The 21,935-nt window shown below is 37.5% G+C and overlaps 1 protein-coding gene across 8 annotated transcripts in view; it reads left to right on the forward strand.

Annotated features, from left to right (window-relative positions):
* LOC127519709 (unconventional myosin-XVIIIb-like) overlaps positions 1-21,777 on the forward strand; it is a 62,843-nt gene extending 41,066 nt beyond the window's left edge. For 6 of the 8 annotated variants that reach the window (XM_051907167.1, XM_051907171.1, XM_051907174.1 and 3 more), the window contains 11 exons: positions 5,393-5,554; positions 5,908-6,021; positions 6,103-6,219; positions 6,968-7,051; positions 9,108-9,245; positions 9,324-9,509; positions 13,337-13,470; positions 14,721-14,762; positions 18,308-18,478; positions 19,978-20,915; positions 21,486-21,777. In XM_051907167.1, the coding sequence (XP_051763127.1) occupies positions 5,393-5,554; positions 5,908-6,021; positions 6,103-6,219; positions 6,968-7,051; positions 9,108-9,245; positions 9,324-9,509; positions 13,337-13,470; positions 14,721-14,762; positions 18,308-18,478; positions 19,978-20,902 (2,073 nt within the window). In that variant the 3' untranslated portion in view covers positions 20,903-20,915; positions 21,486-21,777. The remainder of the gene's footprint in view (positions 1-5,392; positions 5,555-5,907; positions 6,022-6,102; positions 6,220-6,967; positions 7,052-9,107; positions 9,246-9,323; positions 9,510-13,336; positions 13,471-14,720; positions 14,763-18,307; positions 18,479-19,977; positions 20,916-21,485) is intronic. The other 2 variants (XM_051907168.1, XM_051907169.1) reach the window with 2 other exon arrangements.
* Positions 21,778-21,935: the final 158 nt, after the last annotated feature.

The raw sequence follows: 21,935 nt of genomic DNA on the forward strand, positions 1-21,935 counted from the left end.
AGAGCTCCTGGAAAAATGAATTACATATTAACAATAATTAGGATTTATAGAATGTGAATGTGCGTGTTGATCCAGATGTTGCATCTTCTGAAGTCATCGCAGGAGTTGGCGCCGTCTCTTCCAAAGTTTTAGTCATCTGAGGTCTTCTTAAGAGGCTGGATCCAAACTGAAACTGATGTACTCTCTAGTCACCTCGGGACGGGACGAGCAAATGGAGAATAATTAGCATAGCTGCTGTTCATAACATTAAGCAAAGATAGTCATGTGCAATTGATCTGATATGAGATGGATTATGTGAATGCTTGGCTGAAGAGATGTGTCTTTAATCTAGATTTAAACTGGGTGAGCGAGTCTGAGCCCCGAACATTATCAGGAAGGCTATTCCAGAGTTTAGGAGCCAAATGTGAAAACGCTCTCCCTCCTTTAGGGGACTTAGCTATCCTAGGTACAACCAGAAGTCCAGAGTTTTGTGATCTTAAAGAGCGTGAAGGATTGTAGGGCGATAAAAGGTCGGTTAAGTACACAGGAGCTAAACCACTTAGAGCCTTATAGGTCATTAGCAGTACTTTATAATCGATACGGAACTTAATAGGTAACCAGTGAAGAGATGATAAAATTGGTGTTATATGATCATATTTTCTTGACCTGGTAAGAACTCTAGCAGCTGCATTTTGTACCAATTGTAGCTTGTTTATTGAGGAAGCAGGACAACCAGCTAGTAATGCATTACAGTAATCTAGTCTAGACGTCATGAAAGCATGAACTAACTTTTCTGCATCTGAAACAGATAACATATTCCGTATCTTAGCAATGTTTCTGAGGTGGAAGAAGGCTGTTTTTGTAACATATGAAATATGATTTTCAAAGGACAAGTTGCTGTCTAATATAACACCCAGGTCTTTAACTGTCGAGGATGGAGTAACAGTACATCCTTCTAAATGCAAATTGTAGTCTGAGAGATTCTGTGTACAGGTTTTTGGCCCAATAAGTAATACTTCAGTCTTATCTGAATTTAATAGAAGAAAATTACTAGTCATCCAATGTTTTACTTCTTTAACACACTCTGTCAGATTGGATAATTTAGAGTTTTCATCTGGTTGTGTTGAAATATATAATTGAGTATCATCGGCATAGCAGTGGAAACTAATTCCATGTCTTCTTATAATATTACCAAGTGGCAGCATGTATATTGAAAATAGCAGAGGGCCTAACACAGATCCTTGAGGCACTCCATAATTTACTAATGTTATCTTAGATTTTTCCCCGTTTAAATAAACAAAATTGTGACGGTCTGATAGATACGACCTAAACCACCGTAATGCCTGTCCCTGGATACCAGTGTAATTCTGTAGTCGATCTAGGAGTATTTTATGATCTATAGTGTCGAACGCAGCACTGAGATCAAGTAACACTAGTATTGAGATACAGCCTTGGTCAGAAGCTAGAAGTAAGTCATTTGTAATTTTAACGAGCGCAGTTTCTGTGCTATGATGAGACCTGAATCCTGACTGAAATTTTTCATAGATAGCATTTTTTTGCAGGAAGGAGCACAATTGGACCGACACCACTTTTTCTAATATTTTCGATATAAATGGAAGATTTGAAATGGGTCTGTAATTTGCCAATACATTTGGATCTAATTGTGGTTTCTTAATGAGAGGCTTAATAACTGCTAACTTGAACGGTCTTGGAACGTGACCTAGAGATAAAGACGAGTTAATAATATTGAGAAGAGGCTCTTCTGCTACAGGTAACAATTCTTTCAGTAGTTTAGTGGGTATTGGATCTAATAAACATGTTGTTGGTTTAGACGCTGTGATACGTTTATTTAGCTCTTCCTGTCCTATAGTTGTAAAGCACTGCAACTGTTCTTGAGGGACGATAATTGAGGCTGAATCATAAAACTCTGTCAAGGGTTGTACATTTACAACCGTATTTCTGATGCTTTCGATTTTTTCAGTAAAGAAATTCATAAAGTCATCGCTACTAAACTGTAATGAAATGTTTTGTTCTGGTGATGTCTGTTTTTGTGTTAATCTAGCCACTGTACTAAATAAGAACCTTGGATTGTTTTGGTTATTTTCTATGAGTTTGCGGAGATGCTCGGCCCTGGCTGCTTTTAGAGTCTTTCTATAACGGGACGAGCTGTCTTTCCACGCGATTCTAAAGACCTCTAAACGAGTTTGTCTCCATTTGCGTTCTAGATTACGAGTTTCTCTTTTGATAGCGTGAGTAATATTGTTGTACCATGGTACAGTATTTTTCTCTCTAACCTTTTTTAATCTCATCGGTGCAACAGTATCTAATGTACTAGTGAAAGTGGTGCACATACTGCTAGTAATTTTCTCAAGATCATTTGTGTGTTTGGGTACAATGAGCAGGTGAGACAGATCAGGCAGTTTATTTGTGAATTTATCTTTAGTTGTCGGAAGAATTGTTCTACCTAGTCGATATCGTGGCGCAATTTGACAAATATCCGCAGTATGCAGTACGCATGTTACAAGGTAATGATCAGTGATATCATCACTTTGCGGTAGAATTTCTATATCAGTAGGATTGATTCCATGTGATATAATTAAATCTAGTGTATGATTAAGATGGTGAGTGGGTCCAGTGACGTTTTGTTTGACCCCAAACGAGTTTAGTAAATCTGTAAACGCAGCCCCTAACGCATCATTTGTATTATCTACATGAATGTTAAAATCTCCAACAATCAGCGCTTTATCAACGTTGACCAATAGGTCTGAGAGAAAGTCTGCAAACTCTTTTAGGAAATCAACATAAGGCCCTGGAGGTCTATAAACAGTAGCCAAAGCAAGAGATAGTAGCGACTTTTTATTTATATCTGAGAGTGTAACGTCTAGCACGTGAATTTCAAATGAGTTAAACCTGTAGTTTGTTTTCTGGGTAACGTTAAGAATCTCTCTATAGATTGTTGCAACACCACCGCCACGGCCAACCGGACGGCATTTATTTTTATAACAGTAGCCAGGTGGACAAGACTCATTAAGACCGAAATAATCATTTGGTTTAAGCCATGTTTCAGTAAGGCAAATTACATCAAGACTATTATCTGTGATCATATCATTTATAATAACCGCCTTAGGTGTCAGCGATCTAATGTTTAGTAGCCCTAGCTTTAGAAATTGTTTTTGTTCGGTAATTTTGCGAATTTCTGGTTTGATCACGATCAGATTTTTTCTAGATCCTTTATTTTTATAGTTGAACCTCACTATTCGGGGAATAGACACAGTTTCTATAGACTGTATTACACTCACATTTCTATCAATTAAGTGGGTAGAACACAGGCTGTGATTTGAGGTTTGACTTACTAGTCATACTAGTCATGATTCAAGAGCACTACAGACTGCCTGTCTCAATGCCCAGCTCTGAATCTACATGAACCTCATCTATCAGTCCTCTTCACACCAATTTGTTTGTGGGAATGTTAAAGCTCAGCAAACATTCTCAACTTCATTTGTATTAACATCTTAACATCAAAGTGAAATGGAATTCATAATCCATTTTACTTCAAGTACTTTGACATACTTTGGAGAAAGTCTGTAGGGCATGGTTTGTTTTATCCTTTGGCAATTGACTGGATGGTGAAAAGTTGGTTAGGGTCTAAAACTATAAGGGAATAGTGACGTCTGCCCAAAAGGAAAGTCATTTCAGCACTACAGACTCAGAACATATCAGATATAAACATGTAATGCTTCAATACTTTTGTCAGACATAAACACAAACATTATTTTATTTTCATAACCTTTACATAATGCTTTTGGAAAGTATGCGGGACTATATTACCTTGTACATTGTTAGTTTTAGTAGTTCTAGAGGATCTATAGCATTGGACATGCTCTCGCTCATGTGCCCTGTGCTAAACTTAGCTAACAGCTTGTAGCTACGCTGAGAGGGTCCTTTAGAGATACTGTACACGCATTCGACCTGAACGTCTTGCCCCCGGGACATGGGGAGCTCTCTAATGTGACTGTGCTCTGGAAGCGTGATCGCTACCGAGATCGATATGATGAAGCTACTCATCTGCTGCTGTTAACAACGACCCCTGGTTTATGACCCGAGCTGCACGTAAACACTGCTGCAAAAAATGAGTATTGTATTGAGTAAGAGGATGCATGTACTGACATGTATTGATGATGTATTGATGCATGTATTTCACTTCCTGCCCAACCTTAGAACTTTTTTTTTGTGCATTACATGAGATTTCATGTAATGTTCTATCCATTTGGTAAATAAAATGAATAATGTTGTTAATACATGCTGCTGATCTTATTGTGCATGATTTTGGAATTTGTAGTCTTTATAATAATATAAAATAATATTAATATAATGTAATATAATATAATAAGACCAGTAATCCAAACAGGATTAATTATATTATATTATATTATATTATATTATATTATATTATATTATATTATATTATATTATATTATGTTATATTATGTTATATTATGATGTCTATCTTTGTAGTCTTCTATACCTCATATAAGATAATATAACATTTAGTAAATATTGTAATTTAGTAAATAATAATACATCATAATACATCGTAAATAATACATCATGCTTGTAATACATGTTGCTGATCTTATTGTTTATTATATTATATTATATTATATTATATTATATTATATTATATTATATTATGATGTCCATCTCTGTAGTCTTCTCTATAATATAATATAATACAATATAATATAATATAATTAATCCTGTTTGTAATACATGTTTCTGATCTTATTGAACTTATTATATTATATTATATTAGATTATGATGTCCATCTTCTCTATATGTTATATAAGATATATAATATTAAATAATATTATATTAGATTATATTAGATAATGTAATATTTAGTAAATATTGTAATTTAGTAAATATAATGAATAATTTTTAATACATGTTGCTGGTCTTACTGTACATGATGAAGGCCGTCTTTGTGATCTTCTTATATTATATTATATTATATTATATTATATTATATTATATTATATTATATTATATTATATTATATTAGCTATTAACCATCCTGATTTCTGTCCATTAAAAAGCCCATATATTTCGAGCACTAAAATGAAATTATCGGATGTAGTTTAAAATTATCATTCCTTACGTATCAGCTCATATTTGTAGCCATAATGATTTATTGAGCTTCTGGGATTTGCTCTGTTTTCCACAAGCAGGAGTTTGTATGTTTTTGTGTTCACGTGTCCAGCATCATTACTCAGTTCCTATGCTCTAAGCTGAGTCTAAAATCACCACTGGTATCCAGAGACGCCCGTCTTTCTCCCAGAACTCTTGTGTAGTGTAAAGCCTCTCTGTTTGTGCTTCAGTGTGATGTATAGATTTCTCTCTCTCTGGTCTCAGGTGGGCCACAGAGACTTTGACGTGGAGAAGAGGCTGAAGCGAGACCTGAAGCGCACACATGCTCTGCTCAGTGATGCCCAGCTGCTGCTGTCCACCGTTGAACAGCCCGGGCAGGGTCATGACCCCGGTGCCAAGGAGCAGCTGGAGAGACTGCGCTGCCAGGTGCCACTGCCATCCCATCATCAACTCAGCATGACTCACACGCTGCACTGCTGCACAAATTTATACGTCTTTGCATTATTGGTCTTCAAATGTCCCACTGTGAACCCCTTAAAGGGATAGCTCACCCAAAAATGAAAGTTCTGTCATCATTTACTCACACTCAACTTTCATTTTTGGGTGAACTAACCTTTAACCATTTTGATTTCATGGTGACTTTAAGTAATGTTCTAGCCATTTATTATATATGATGAAAAATGTTTTTAAAACATGTTGCTTATCTTATTGTACATGATGTTCTTCTTTGAAGTCTTAACACATGCACTTTACTTTGTGTACATCTATTTGTATTCTAGCTGGAGGACAGTGAAGCCAGACGGTTGGAGGCTGAAAGTGTTCAGAAGACTCTCGCTGCGGAGCTGGAGAACGCTCAGATCGAACTGGAGAGCATCTGCAAGCAGAAGAGCCTGGTGAGCCCCGGAGATATGAAATGAAAGGTGCAAAGGGCTGATCTCAGGTTTATCTCAGTCTGTCTCTGTCTGTTGTCCCAGGTGGATGAGCAGCTGGCTCAGCTATGCTATGAGCGGACGGACCTGATGAAGAGGCTCGAAGAAGACCAGGAGGACCTCAACGAGCTCATGCAGAAGCACAAAGCCCTCATCGCTCAGGTCTGCTGGAGCTACAAGCGTGTGCTTCACTCTTGGAGAGTTGTGACAGTCGTTTTCAAAACAGCTTTTCTTATAATGAGCTATTTTTCCCATCAAATAGTCGGGAAGTGTAACAAAATGATATCATTTGTCACATTGCGTTGCACTCTCTCATAAAATATCCTCTCTCTCTCTCTAGTCTGATTCAGTTGAGTAAATTTATGATTCATTTTGCTAAATAGATGGTTCATTTCAACTGGTAAAAAAAAATGGTTTATCCTTTCACTTGAGTCATCACTTAATAGTTCCAGTCCTCGGGTAATATCATTAGATGCTTCCTTTTTATAGCAAAATAAATATTTAAATGACTGATGTTTATGTCAATGAGAATATAAAAAATGAATAAATATTGAAATTTAAAATTATCCAGTAGGAATTTATTTGATTTTCAGAGGATTCTTATTGTTTGATCCCATTAGGATTGGTTTCAGATTATTAAAGAAGTTCCATTAGCATTCATTTAGGATTTCTAAATTAATGTTATTAGTTAATATTAATATTTTTATAATAATATTAATATTTGCTAAATATATTTTTTTTCTGGATACCCTGTTTCTTCAGTATTCTTTGATGAATAGAGAGTTCTAAAGAACAGAATATAAGTGTGTGTGTGTGTGTGTGTTTAAATATATGTAGGCCTATATATATACATGTGTGTGAGGTTATTTAAAATATCCCAAAGCCAACCAAACATGTTTGTTTACCCCAGTCTTCCAGTGATATCTCTCAGATCCGAGAGCTTCAGGCTGAAATGGAAGAACTGAAGAAACAGCGACAGACTCTACAGAAGGAGGTGAGACAGACCTGCAGACAGACACACTGAGATATAGACATGTGATGTCCATTCATATGTGGAACTGGCACATATGGACACTTTAACGTGGGCCACAGTTTGCATACTTCTACTGACCATGTAATGTTCGCACTGCGCTTCTGTTACTAAACTGTATGTTTTTATGTTTGAAGTACACTAATATGAAACTAGACAAAGTTTGAGAAGATAGAGACAATCTTTGATGTTGACTTGACAAAGCCTTGTCTTTGTTTAATATAGTTTTTAAGAGCTTTCAGAACGTTTCTAGCATGTTTTAACATGTTACAGCATTATACCACATTGTTAGTATGTTTTAGCATTTTGCTATATGTTGTAGAATCACTAACATGATTTAATGTTCCTGATGCTAGCATCTTTCTTTTATGTTTTAGCATATTTCTAGCACGTTTTTATCATTTTGCTAACATGTTTTTGCACTTTGCTAGCATTATTTAACATGATTACATGTTGCAAGCATGTTTTAACATGTTGCTATTATGTTTTAGAATCATTAACATGATTTAACGTATCTGTTAGCATTTTCTGTTATATCTTAGCATATTGTTAGCACATTTTATCATTTTGCTACCATGGTTTTGTACTTTGCTAGCATGATTTAACATGATAACATGTTGCTAGCATGTTTTAACATGTTGTTATCATTTTTAGCACATTGATAGCATGTTTTACCATGTTTCAATTGTTTTAGAATCACTAACATGATTTAACGTACCTGTTGCTAGCATCTTTCTGTTGTGTTTTAGCATATTACTAGCACGTTTTATCATTTTGCCAACATGTTTTTTGCACTTTGCTAGCATGATTTAACATGATAACATGTTGCTAGCATGTTTTAACATTTTGCTATCATTTTTAGCACATTGGTAGCATGTTTTAGCATGTTGGTATTATGTTTTAGAATCACTAACATGATTTAATGTACCTGATGCTAGCATCTTTTATGTTTTAGCATATTTCTAGCACGTTTTATAATTTTGCTACCATGGTTTTGTACTTTGCTAGCATGACTGAACATGATAACAGGTTGCTAGCATGTTTTAACATGTTACCATTTTTAGCACATTGCTAGCATGTTTTAGTATTTTGCTATTATGTTTTTGTTGTTAGCATTTTTAAACATGTTTGTTAAGTTTTAAAATCACTAACATGATTTAACCGTACGTACCTGTTGGTAGCATCTTTCTGTTGTTTTAGCATTTTGTTAGCATGCTTTTATCATTTTGCTAACATGTTTTTGTACTTTGCTAGCATGATTTAACATGATAACATGTTGCTAGCATGTTTTAACATGTTACTATCATTTTTAGCACATTGATAGCATGTTTTACCATGTTTCGATTGTTTTAGAATCACTAACATGATTTAACGTACCTGTTGCTAGCATCTTTCTGTTGTGTTTTCGCATATTACTAGCACGTTTTATCATTTTGCTAACATGTTTTTGCACTTTGCTAGCATGATTTAACATGATTACATGTTGCAAGCATGTTTTAAAATTTTGCTATCATTTTTAGCACATTGGTAGCATGTTTTAGCATGTTGGTATTATGTTTTAGAATCACTAACATGATTTAACGTACCTGTTGCTAGCATCTTTCTGTTATGTTTTAGCATATACTAGCTAACGTTTTTGCACTTTGCTAGCATCATTTAACATGATAATGTTGTTAGTATGTTTAAACATGTTGCTAATATATTTCTAGCATGTCTTGCCAAGTTCCTTGCATGTTTTAATAAGTTTCTAACATGTTTTAACACATTGCTAGTATGATTTAACATGCTGTTAGCATCTAAGCACCTTTTAAATGCGCTTATTTTCAGAGTATTATGATTCGGGACACACAATCCTAATCTCACATGGGCCTACTACATTGTATTTTCATGTTTTTATTTTATTGTAAATTCACTTCAGCTGAGGAAGACTGTCATCAACATGACTTTGAAGTAGTGTTTTGTTGACCTCTTAGCGTTTTTCACAAGCGTGGTCGTAACCCAACAGTGCTTATCTTCCCAGCTGCAGACCAGTGTAGCACGCGTGCAGTTCCTGGAGTCATCCACGGTGGCCCGCAGCATCGTAAGCAAGCAGGAAGCTCGTATCTGTGATCTAGAGAACAAATTGGAGTTCCAGAGAGGACAGGTCAAGAGATTTGAGGTCAGTCCAGCTTCCACTTTATTCTCATTCTCAGAGAGGATCTTTATAGTCTTATGGAGTGTGTATGTGTGTGTGCAGGTCCTAGTTCTGCGTCTAAGGGACAGTGTGGTGCGGCTAGGTGAGGAGCTGGAGCAGGCGGCCCAGGCCGAGGCCAGAGAGAGGGAGAACTCCCGATACTATCAGCAGAGACTGGCGGATATGAGACTGGAAATGGATGACCTGAGTGTCAGAGAACAGGATAGCAGCCGCCGACGCATGGAGCTGGTGACTGACACACACAAACACACCTTTCTGCTGTAGCTGATGAAGTAACATGCTATTTTTCACTATATATATATATATATATATATATATATATATATATATATATACTCACAGTATATACACTGAACAAAATTATAAACGCAACACTTTTGTTTTTGCCCCCATTTTTCATGAGCTGAATTCAAAGATCTAAGACTTTTTCTATGTACACAAAAGGCCTATTTCTCTCAAATATTGTTCACAAATCTGTCTAAGTCTGTGTTAGTGAGCACTTCCCGGGGGGGGGCCGAAAACCAGTCAGTATCTGGTGTGACCACCATTTGCCTCACGCAATGCAACACATCTCCTTCGCATAGAGTTGATCAGGTTGTTGATTGTGGCCTGTGGAATGTTGGTCCACTCCTCTTCAATGGCTGTGCGAAGTTGCTGGATATTGGCAGGAACTGGAACACGCTGTTGTATACGCCGATCCAGAGCATCCCAAACATGCTCAATAGGTGACATGTCCGGTGAGTATGCTGGCCATGCAAGAACTGGGATGTTTTCAGGTTCCAGGAATTGTGTACAGATCCTTGCAACATGGGGCCGTGCATTATCATGCTGTAACATGAGGTGATGGTCGTGGATGAATGGCACAACAATGGGCCTCAGGATCTCGTCACTGTATCTCTGTGCATTCAAAAATGCCATCAATAAAATGCACCTGTGTTCGTTATCCATAACATACGCCTGCCCATACCATAACCCCACCGCCACCATCGGCCACTCGATCCACAACGTTGACATCAGCAAACCGCTCACCCACACGACGCCATACACGCTGTCTGCCATCTGCCCTGTACAGTGAAAACCGGGATTCATCTGTGAAAAGAACACCTCTCCAAAGTGCCAGACGCCATCGCATGTGAGCAATTGCCCACTCAAGTCGGTTACGACGACGAACTGCAGTCAGGTCGAGACCCCGATGAGGACGACGAGCATGCAGATGAGCTTCCCTGAGACGGTTTCTGACAGTTTGTGCAGAAATTCTTTGGTTATGTAAACCGATTGTTGCAGCAGCTGTCCGGGTGCCTGGTCTCAGACGATCTTAGAGGTGAAGATGCTGGATGTGGAGGTTCTGGGCTGGTGTGGTTACACGTGGTTTGCGGTTGTGAGGCCGGTTGGATGTACTGCCAAATTCTCTGAAACGCCTTTGGAGACGGCTTATGGTAGAGAAATGAACATTCAATTCACGGGCAAGAGCTCTGGTGGACATTCCTGCAGTCAGCATGCCAATTGCACGCTCCCTCAAAACTTGCGACATCTGTGGCATAGTGCTGTGTGATAAAACTGCACATTTTAGAGTGGCCTTTTATTGTGGCCAGCCTAAGGCACATATTTATTTATTTTTTTATTTTTATTTTTATTTTTTTATTTATTTATTTATTTTTTGAAAGACGTTTCTTATGCTCACCAAGGCTGCATATATTTATTTATTGTGAAATATATTACAATTTAAAAGAACTGTTTTCTATTTGAATATGTTTTAAAATGTCATTTATTCCTGTGATCAAAGCTGAATTTTCAGCATCATTACTCCAGTCTTCAGTGTCACATGATCCTTCAGAAATCACTCTAATATTCTGATTTGCTGCTGAAACATTTCTTATTATCAATGTTGAAAGCAGCTGAAATACTAATATTTTAATATTTTTAAATTATTATTAATTAAATATTAATAAATTATTTATTTATATTTTTGACACCTTACATATAACCTTGATATGTTTTTAAGGTCCTTTGATAAATAGAAAGTTCAAAAGAACAGCATTTATTTGAAATAGAAATCTTTTTGTAAAATATATATGTCAATACCAATAAATTAAAAAAAAATGAAGGGCCAATAACTGATATATCCCTAAGAATAAAATAGAGTACAGTTGTAGAATCCTTAATTTCTCTAATATATTGAAATTAAAAATGCTGCAGTTGATTTTGATCTTTGAATTTCACTTGAGAATGTATGTTAAAATTGAACAGCTTTTGTGAAACTCCTGTCCTCATAACTAATATATTCATATCTACAGCCACTCGGTGCGTTTTCCCTTAGTGGCCGCCCACGAGCCTGACACGTTATTGCCCAGGAGAATACACCGAACTCTCCTGAAAAACCTGTAAATATTCATAATTTAACACAAAGGAGGAGCCCCTGCGTCAGTACAGCACCTGCCGGCGTGTAATGCATTTTGACCTGCGTTCTGAGAGTCAAAGGGGATTCAATATTATGAATATTAGCTACAGTGTTACCGATACCTGGCGCATACACAAAGAGTGAAGTCTGGGATGCGTTTCTTCCCCATGCTAAGACACGCGCACACACATGCTGAGGCTCTCCATGTTATTGGTTATGAAAGGGAGGGGGCAACAGCGAAGGTGTGGTTGTCATGGAGATGAGAGGAGCGGAATGGGATTTGTTGTATCAATAACCTTGAGGAGACAATGGGAATTAATCATAGACAGACAGTGGCGGCTCGTCCAGGAGAGCAAGAGACTAGGGACGGACAAAGAAGGGAAGAGGAAAATGAATCGTGTAATCAGTCGCTCCACTGGCTCTCGAGCGCTCATTATCAAATTATTCTGTAAACAAGAGCTTGCGATCGATAATACAGGATTGTCCTTTAGTGAACAAGCACTGCAGAAAATAAAGAGAAGGGCTTGACAAAGAAACACTGTAATACAATGATTTTATTTTATTTTTCTGTATAAATTAAGGCCAGTACAAGAAGTATTTTAAATGTAACTTTTGTATTTTGTAAAATACTTTAAATGTAATTTAAATACAATATAAATGTACATTGAAGTTGAGAAATAAGGGAGAAATATATTTAGTAGTTTTTTTTCATTACAAATGTATATGTACGGTAGTGGCCAAAAGTGATATTAAGTTTTTAATGACCCCACAAGTTCGAATAAACCATCAAAATATGATGCAAATATTTTCATATTCTTTTAAATATTATTCTATTAAATATTTTAAATGTGTGGGACGAAACAAAAAAAAATGCAAACTACAGCTACAGAATTTATTTTATTATACAAAAAAATTCATAAGAAAAACAAAGCCCACAGGAAAAAGCATACACTGACTACAGCATAATCAGTTATTAATATTTTGTTAGTTTTCTCATTTTTGCATGTGTTCATAATTTCTCTGAACAAAAATTATGTCGGCACAATTTGCCATGTTTCATTGCATTATCATAAATAAAACAATTGACTCCAAGCACAACTACACCATATGCTTATGAAATTTTCAATATGCACAATTTTTTTAATAAATGTATATTTTTGTGGCTCTTAAAATAAGCTTAATTTTCTTTAAGCTAAAAAATTATTTCCTTATTTTTGATTTTAGGGTTAATGAAATTTCTGTTTCACCTGTATACTATAATATATTAATCTTAAAAAAAATTAAAAATATTTCAATAAAATTATTCAAAAATATTTAAATATTCAGTATAAATATAAATATTTTATTTGATCTTTAGGTGATCGTTTGTGTTGTTTTTGGTGTTAAAATAGTTAAAAGGATAAAAACAACTTTGTAGGCCTCATATTCATCACTTATCCTTTATATAATTAAGTAGATTTATATGCTTTCTTAAGAAAATGTGAGCGGTTTAATAATGATGCCAGCCTTAGCAAGCAGTTAATTAATTGGGCATATTTTGAGATTAAACACGTGGATAATGATTTCTCTTGTCCTGATGCAAGGTTTTTATTTCCTCTGGAGATCCAGCGTGACCGTCACACGTTATCTGATTTTATCTTGTCTTATCTGTTTCCAGGAAATGCAAGTGGAAGAGCTTAGCGCAGTAAGACAGACCCTGCAAGCTGATCTAGAGACATCAATCCGGCGTATCGTTGATCTACAAGCTGCGCTGGAGGAGGTGGAGTCCAGCGATGAAAGTGATACTGAAAGGTATCGCAAGTGACGTGCTCCTGACCATTTCTATTTCCTTTTTTGTTTGCATTCCTTCGTCTAACATAGCAAGGGGACCCTAGCTACGTTTACATGGACCCTAATAATCCACTTGTAGTTGGACTAGTAGCACAGTCTGAATAAAAAAGTCACCTCATCAATCAGATGAATTGGCCAAATCCGATTAAAATTTCATTCGGATTGTAAGGCGTGGTTTAATACGGAAGCTTGTTTCCGCCACTAAATAAAAAAGGTAATTACGACTTTTTATCTCACAATTCTGACCTTTTTTTCTCAGAATTGCGAAATTTAAACTTGCAGTTGTGAGTTATAAAGTCAGAATTGCGAGTTATAAAGTCAGAATTGCGAGTTATAATTGTGAACAGAATTTTTTCTACAGAATTGCGAATTTTTTCTACGCAATTGCGAGTTTTTATCAAGCATTTCTGACTTTATAACTCACAGTTCTGACTTTTTTATCAGAATTGCGTGATAAACTCACAATTGCGAGTTATAAACTCAGAATTGCGTGATATAAACTCGCAGTTGTGTCTTATGAAGTCAGATTTGCAAGATTTTTCCCTCACAATTGGACATTATAACACAATTGCAAGTTTATATCACGCAGATTCTGACTTTATAACTCGCAGCTTTATAACTGTGAGTTTATATCACACAATTCTGAGAAAAAAACAGAATTGCCCACCAGTCCTTTTTTCGGACTCTCATCCACAGCCGCCTTGTTTTGGGCTCGGGAAGGGGTGTTTTTACTTGATAAGCAGCACAACTCAACAGTTCATGTGCTCATCGTCTCCTAACTAGGACCCGAAATAGATAAAGAGAAGAAGCAATTTAAGAGAATAGTATTGGCAAACAGTGAGAAACTCTGTATATTCGTTGTGACATACATGACATAGTTTTCTTCCCTTTGGATTTAAAGATTTTATATAGTTAATTGCTTTCATTCTTTTTCAGTTGAGCTGAAATGTTGAAATGTGAAGAGATTTTCCTCACGCCGCAAAATCAAGGCTACACTTTGCTACTATAAACGCTTCAATAATGCCTTCCTCCCTCGACACCCTTAGTAAAATGCGTTCCGATGTATCAGAGTTCACAGACTTTGATCTTCTCCGCCAGACTGCTTAGACTTCAGTGAAAATTCGATATGCTTGCTTTGCTCGTACCTCCAACCACTTTAGCTTTCCGCGCCACTCCTGTGCGTCTCTGACTGAGTTTCCCTCTTCACACAGTGTGCAGACGGCTGTGGAGTCGTTCTCGAGAAGGAAAGATCTGTAAGAACTCCATCCCCCATCCTGTTGATGCTCTCTACTGAGCATCCATGTTCACTTTCTGTGTTCTGCATTTGGGAATGAGCAATTGGATGAATGCGGGTTTCAAACTAGGCCACTGGTTGCATATTGGACTGGACGATATAGGGGAAAATGTATTGGTTTCCTCTGAATTTATAGAATTTTTCTGAAATTTCTTGATATTTTTTTAGACTTTTGATGATATGCAATTTTAGTGATTTATTTTTTTTAGTCCAAAAACATTGATATTTTTACAATAAAAAAGAATGTAATGCTAAACCTTCAATGAATATATTTTATAATTAAATTTAAAAAAATCCAAATTTTAATTGTTGTAAAATGTACATTTTTATTTAACAAAATTAAACAAGCTGTACTTTCATTTAAATCGGAGATTCTCTTAAAATATTAGTCTCAGCATTCTCATACTCACAAATCACTAGACAAAGAAGGATTGTGGAACTAGTTTAATGACACAAACTTAACAGCCTAATAAAAAGTGCATTAAAGTCATCAAAGATGTTGCTAAATTTTATATTGCCAGAAAAATGATCGCAAATATATTCCCTATATTTTCCGGCTCTAGTTGCATAACATACATTAACATTTTCTGCAACATGAAATGTACTGCTTTATGCAGTACGATTTCTTTTTTGCATATAAATGCACGGTGTCTCTTTGTGAACCGTGGCTTAATGGTGTTGGCGGAGTCTAACACATAACCATCCTTCTCCCGTTGGTCTAAAAATTCCCCCTCAAATACTGACAAGCAAATGTTGATTGATGGGCCAGTGCTGCATTTGGCTGTTAATGTTTCTTGCTTAGCCTGTTGCTCAGTACCGTAAGTGTGTGTGGACTTGTAAGGTCACGGTTTCCTTTCACACGTCTGAATGAAGATGGACGAGAGTCTCTGTTGGGCGGAAGTGAACAGACACCTACTCGTTGGATGCAAACCGCCACATACCCACACTGCCACTTCACTTTGCTTTGTTAAATGCAAGAAGCTTTCCTCTGTGCTAAAGAGTCCTTTTAAAAGTTCACCAGCTGTGATATGCTTTGTCTTCTGAATAATGCATGTGCGTTAGCTGAGACCCCCCTCGTCTCTTCTCTTTCAATTGTCTGTGCGAGTGAAAAGGGGGAAAATGAACTGTTGCGGTTGCTCAGCTCTTTGGCTCTTAAATCTCTGTACGAATGTGGTGAGACTGATTACAAAAGCAGAATAGGAGAGAACCCATGGTATATGTATTTTGTTACCTTTCTCTTGTACACTCTAAAAAATGCTGGGTTAAAAACAACCCAGCATTTTTAAAAAAAAAAACAACAAAGTTGGGTTGAAAATGGACAAACCCAGCGGTTGGGTTAAATGTCTGCCCAACGTTAACCCAACTGTTGTTTAAGGATTATTGTATGACTGGCTTAAAATGAACCCAAAATATGTTGGAAATTAAAAATCAGACACATAATTACTAGAGACAACAGTAATAATCAAAAGGTGAACATTTATTAATAAGCAATTTAAAATGTTTATTGTTTAATTATTATTCATTAAACTCCAACATACTTTGGGTTCATTTTAAGTAAGCAATACAGTCATTTTTAAACAATAGTTGAGTTAAATAAAACTACCCAGCAGGTTGGGCAAACATTTAAACCAACCGCTGGGTTAAAACAACCCAATTGCTGGGTTTGTCCATTTTCAACCCAACTTGGCTTGTTTTTAACCCAGCATTTTTAGAGTAGTATGTTTGAATAAGAGCTTCTGGAAGCTAGAATAAGTTTGACGCAATAGCTCTGTTCCAAAACATAGTGAGCTGGCTGCCATTTTAAGGAATTATAGGTGTGCACACAACACACAAGAGTTTCTCAAACATAGATAACTTGTTTTGAGCAAATTCTAAGGCAGAATCACATGTATCCATATCAATCTCAGAAAGCAATGCAACAAGTAAGTTGAGCAGAATGCTAATTATTTTTTTAAAAAAATGTATTTTATTCGGTATTGAAAAACACAACTAAAAACAGTGAGACATTATCCATTATTTATTCCTTTTATGTTTCCCCCATAACAACAAAATGGACAGAGAAGCAAGAAAACAAATCAAATTAATAAATAAATGAGCATTTAAATATTTTTAAAATGTTTTCCTTGACATTTCGTTGACTATTATGTATTATTGCCAGTTACAGTTGCGTAAGGTAAGCCTTTAATTTAGTCCAAAAAGGGATCCCAAGTCTTATAAAAGGATTTTCAGATAGCATCTTAACTTTTCAAGTCTAATACAGTAAAAAAATAATAATAATAATAATAAATGTCTTGTATTCACCTGTCATGTGTCAGGGGAGAAGCATGTTTCCATTTCAAATCAATCACTTACGAGGATTCATGACACTCTTAAAAATAAATGTTCTTTATTGGTATTGATGTTTCCATGAAAAAGGTCCTTCAGATTATTAAAATATTTTTCACATTAAGAAAAAATGTTTTTTTTAATAATTGTTCACACACAGGTTATTGCGATCCCAATTAGGGCTGGGAAAATACATCGATGCATCGAGAAATGATTCTGGATCGATTCTGAGATTTTCCGAATGCATAGCAATTCTCTCTCTAAACGATTCTGAGCTTAGTTTTTAACAGCAGATGGCACTGCGTGCTTAAGAAACAGCCGTACTCTGCTTGATTCCAATTCCTTACACACACCACTTGAACCTTCTATAAAATATTCATTCATAAAGTTTGAAAAGGTTGAAGCGAATTACAAGGATGTTTGCAGTGGGCTGTTTACATTAATCCTGCATCATAAAAGCATTCTGAGGTGCGAGTACATTCTCAGACTCCGACCAATGCACAAGCGCTCTTCTTCGTGAGCATTTGATTGTGTGGTTAAAAACTAGCCTAGAGCGCCATCTGCTGTTAAATACTAAGCTCAGAATCGATTCAAGAGAGAATCATGATGCAATCGGAAGATCTCAGAATCGAGAAGCATTGATTTATTGACACAGCCCTAATCCCAATATGGTTCTTCTACTGCATTGCAATGAAAAACCTTCTTTTTAGTGTAGGATGCTCCATTAGAAGGTAGCTGCCTGTTTAGGCAATAGGCAGCTCACTAGCTCTTGAAACAAAGCTTATGTTTTGGGATCTCAGGCAAACAGCTTTAGTAAGTCTGTAAACAGGCTGTGGATCAGTGCGTCGTGCCCCTACGAGCCCTGATAATGACAGTGCTCTCAAGACTAATGAACTCACAGTTCACTGAACACACATGGCCTGCTGGGTAGCAGTGAGGATATCAGAGCTAATGTCACCCCCATGTGTGGTGTTACAGCACCCATCAAGAGAAATCTCCTCTCGAGCCATGTGCATGATCATATTCATGTAGGTCATATACTGTATGCATTGATACGGGCTTATATTGATTCGATCGCTTGTGCTGTGAGAGCATGTTGCACAAATGTTGAGCTTTCCAATGAAAGGCATTATATAATTTTACACTGGAAAATTGAGTAACGTGGGGTTTGAATTTCAGCGACACCATGTCCAGTGTCGGATCCAGTGTGGGCACCGAAGACGTTGGTGAAGGGATCCGTCATTGGGCGGGTGTGCCACGAGGGGGCCGAGGAGGTGGAACTTCTCCTTACGCAGGAAGCAGCTCTGGCCGTCAATCTGTCACCGACACCATGAGCACCTACAGTTTCAGGTAACATAGCAACAAAATCCAATCAGTACTAGTGTACTTCAATAAACAAGTTAACACAATCAGGCTAGATTGGGTAAGTAGTCATTTTTAGCAGACACAGTAGGACCTTTCTCAAGAGCATGTTGGTGATATCTCATGCCTCCAATTCTGTATGACTGACTGACTTTTGTGAAACACAAAAGGAGAGACACTGAAAAATTCATTATTTCCGTACAATGAAAGTCAACTCAGACATAAACCCAATAGGATGTTTCCATTGGCTTTTGGATTATTGCAGAAAATTAGCTCTGTGACCAACAAAAGTTTATGAATCTTAGGCGTTTTATTCATCATAATAATCTTCAAAAATTAACCATCTTCACCACCTTCCAACAACTCTTTATCTAAAAAACATTTTCCCTGAAAGTTAGAGTAGTTTGCAAGAGCGTGATTATAAACACAATTGCTGGTGATTATAAACAGCTTTCCAGATTAGGGCGGAGCTTTAACATCTTTCGCTTTGGTTGCTTAACAACAACAAAGCTGGAGAATCTCACGCAGCCAAAATGAGGATTGTCAGTAACAGTGTTCAGCCTTACATTGTTCAAACCCGGAGTCGTACACTGATGGAGAGACTCAGGAAGAAGTTACAACTTTTAGAATGAAATTGGACATTTCTAAATGGTTAGTGGATAAATTTATGTAGCTGCTGTGGAGTTGATTCAACTCATCGACTAGCATGTGCCGTCATGTTAATCTTTTGTGCAAATCCAGCGTTGAATTGACCCTCGTTTGTGAAGCAGTCTGACGTAAAATGACGGCATGGTAACAACACTCTACTACAACAACTCTTCCTCTTCTCTAAAGCAGCCCAACATGGCCTCACCCCCTTTGTTGCATGTTCCTGGGGTCAGAGTTTATGTAAATTTTGGGGCTCGTGATGTCACCAACCCAGGAAGAACCTCTTTGTAGTCCCTACCAGCCATTTGTTATAGTTGTAAAAAGCTATTTCTGTAAAAGAAAATATCTCCCCTTGCGTTGAACTTTGAGTGTCGGAACTTTGCAGATGTTGTTTATGCTCAAACAAACAGCAGCATTACACACTAACTAAAGTTAAGAAAGTGAAATCATAATCAAGGACTCCTTTAAAAACACATGAGTAACTAAACTATCTAGATTTAGATAACTAAATCTAGTGTTTAGTTGCTCATTGTCACGGTCTATGTGAACAAGGCTTTTTTTTTTCTGGCAGACCGTTACAGATTCTCGGAAATCTGGAATATTTAGACTTCTGACTTTGCAAAAGTGTTTCCAGTTTAGCCTGCCATATGCATGTAAAGATTGACATCAATGTCGATTAGTTATGTCTTGTAAGATACTTCTAAACATCTCCTTTTGTGTTCCATGGAAGCAAGAAAGCCATATGGGTTTGGAATGGCATGAGGGTGAGTAAATAATGACAGAAGACTTATCCTTGGTTATATATGCATTTTGTTATTGTCTTTTATCTCCTACAACAGATCTTGCACGCAAGAACTGGATGAAGATGTCAAAGAAAGTTCTGGAGGTCTTGGCAGAGCATCATCATCCACGGCCCTATCTGAGCTTCTGGAGGGTCTGAGGAAGAAACGTGCTGGCTGGGAAAGAGGCTCTGAGGCGGGCGAGGGCAGCACAGTGTCCCTTCCCATCTATCAGACGACAGGGGCCTCCACCCTACGCCGCAGGGCCTCAGCGCTGTCACTAGAAGCAGAGGAAGGTCTGGAGGACCTGCCTCGACCCGGCATACTGAAACCTCCCAGTCCCCACCTGCCCCGTGCCTCCAGTCTCCGCTCCCTATCGGAGGCAAGCCCAACGTCCTCCACCACCACAACCACAACCACCACAGGAAAGATAAACCGCTTCAGCTCCTGCGACTCCCTCACCTCTGGGACCTCCACCGCAAGTTCACGCCGCCACTTGTCCAACCTCGCCATCCCTGAGGAGGGGGAAGAGGAGCCCAGCTCGAAAGCCATGCCTCCTCTTGGCTCCTATCAACCAATCCGCCGTCGTCTACTTGGTGGCCTGGTGGCCGAAACCGGAGAGTCACAAATAGGAGCAGAACCCCTTGTGTTTCAGAATCGCAGACTTGGGAATCAGGACAAGGAGAGGGCTGGAGTCGATGAAGGGGAAACCAGCTTAGACATTCTTCCAGCAATCCGACGAGCACAGTCCACCAGCAGTCTGGCATCTAGCGGGTCCAGAACGGGCCAGAGACGAGCCCTCAGCGTGCACTTTGGGGAGTTGCCGCCATCCAGAGCATCACGTAGAGAGTCCGACTCAGACTCTTCAAGTTCAGGTGGATCTCAGCAGCGCCGTGGGCCTCAAGGAGAGAGGCTGGAAGCTGAGGGCAGCGAGGATGTCAACTCCGTGATGAAGAAGTACCTCAAAAAAGCAGAGGTCGACTAGAAGACTCAACAAGGTTAAGCTTAAAACTGCACTGGCCTGCTTTACATTTAAGGGGGTCATTTGATGAGGAACCTAATTTTCCTTGATATTTTGAGATAGTTTGTACTGAAACATACTGTAACTTTGACTGTAACTCAAAACTTCCTCCCAGATCCAAATCCAGGGATATTCTGAAATTCTTGGTTTGTATAGTCAGTTCCTTTCGTTTAAGTATTCCTCTAGACTAATTTGTTAAAGGATATTACCTGCAGTGTCTGCAGAATTTTCTTTATTGCGAGAATCATGGATTGTTTGGCCTGGATTGCTTTGTGATCCTTTTACAATGTAATGCAGGATATTGCTAATTTCATATGCAAAGCGGATGTTTACATGAGAGTCTTAAAGGCACAGCTGCAAAAAGAAAAAAGAAAAAATTTAGGGTCAAAGAGGGGGTGGAAAATGGTAATGAAAAACATTTTTAGCATTATAAAAAAAGTGCATGACCCCTTTAAATGAAAAACAAAACAAGAAAACAATTATAAATATTTAATTGTGAAAGGATGTAAATCATTTAGTCCTTTTTTTTTTTTTTTTCTCCTGACAGGATAGATGGTGTGGTGAATCACCCCTGTCCAGAAGGCATTTAACTGGAAGCACAAATACACTGAGGATTTATTTTGAGCACTGTTTGTACACAAATAAAGATGTTGAAGTGAACATATTTAATTCCTAAAATTCTCACTGTAAACATGCCCTTTATTTGAGCCGTGCTGATAACCCGCAGGGGCTTCAGGTCAGGGAAATGAATCTTGACCAGTGAGCGATCTCTTTCCCTCGCAGCAGTCAGTGCAAATTTGTTGAACTCCAACAGATGTAAATAAAAACGTCGAGCAGAATCATTGGTATTTGCTTCTGACCTTTCAAAGGAGAGGAGCAGCATCACATTCACAGAGGAAAACAGCTGAAATTGAGTAGTTTTACAAAGCAAAGGATGTCCAAAATAATTGAGACTGGCCTTGTTTCTTCAATTGAATCATTAACCTATTTGCTTAGG

Source organism: Ctenopharyngodon idella, chromosome 10 (assembly GCF_019924925.1).
Source record: "Ctenopharyngodon idella isolate HZGC_01 chromosome 10, HZGC01, whole genome shotgun sequence".
In the NCBI taxonomy this organism is placed as follows: domain Eukaryota; kingdom Metazoa; phylum Chordata; class Actinopteri; order Cypriniformes; family Xenocyprididae; genus Ctenopharyngodon; species Ctenopharyngodon idella.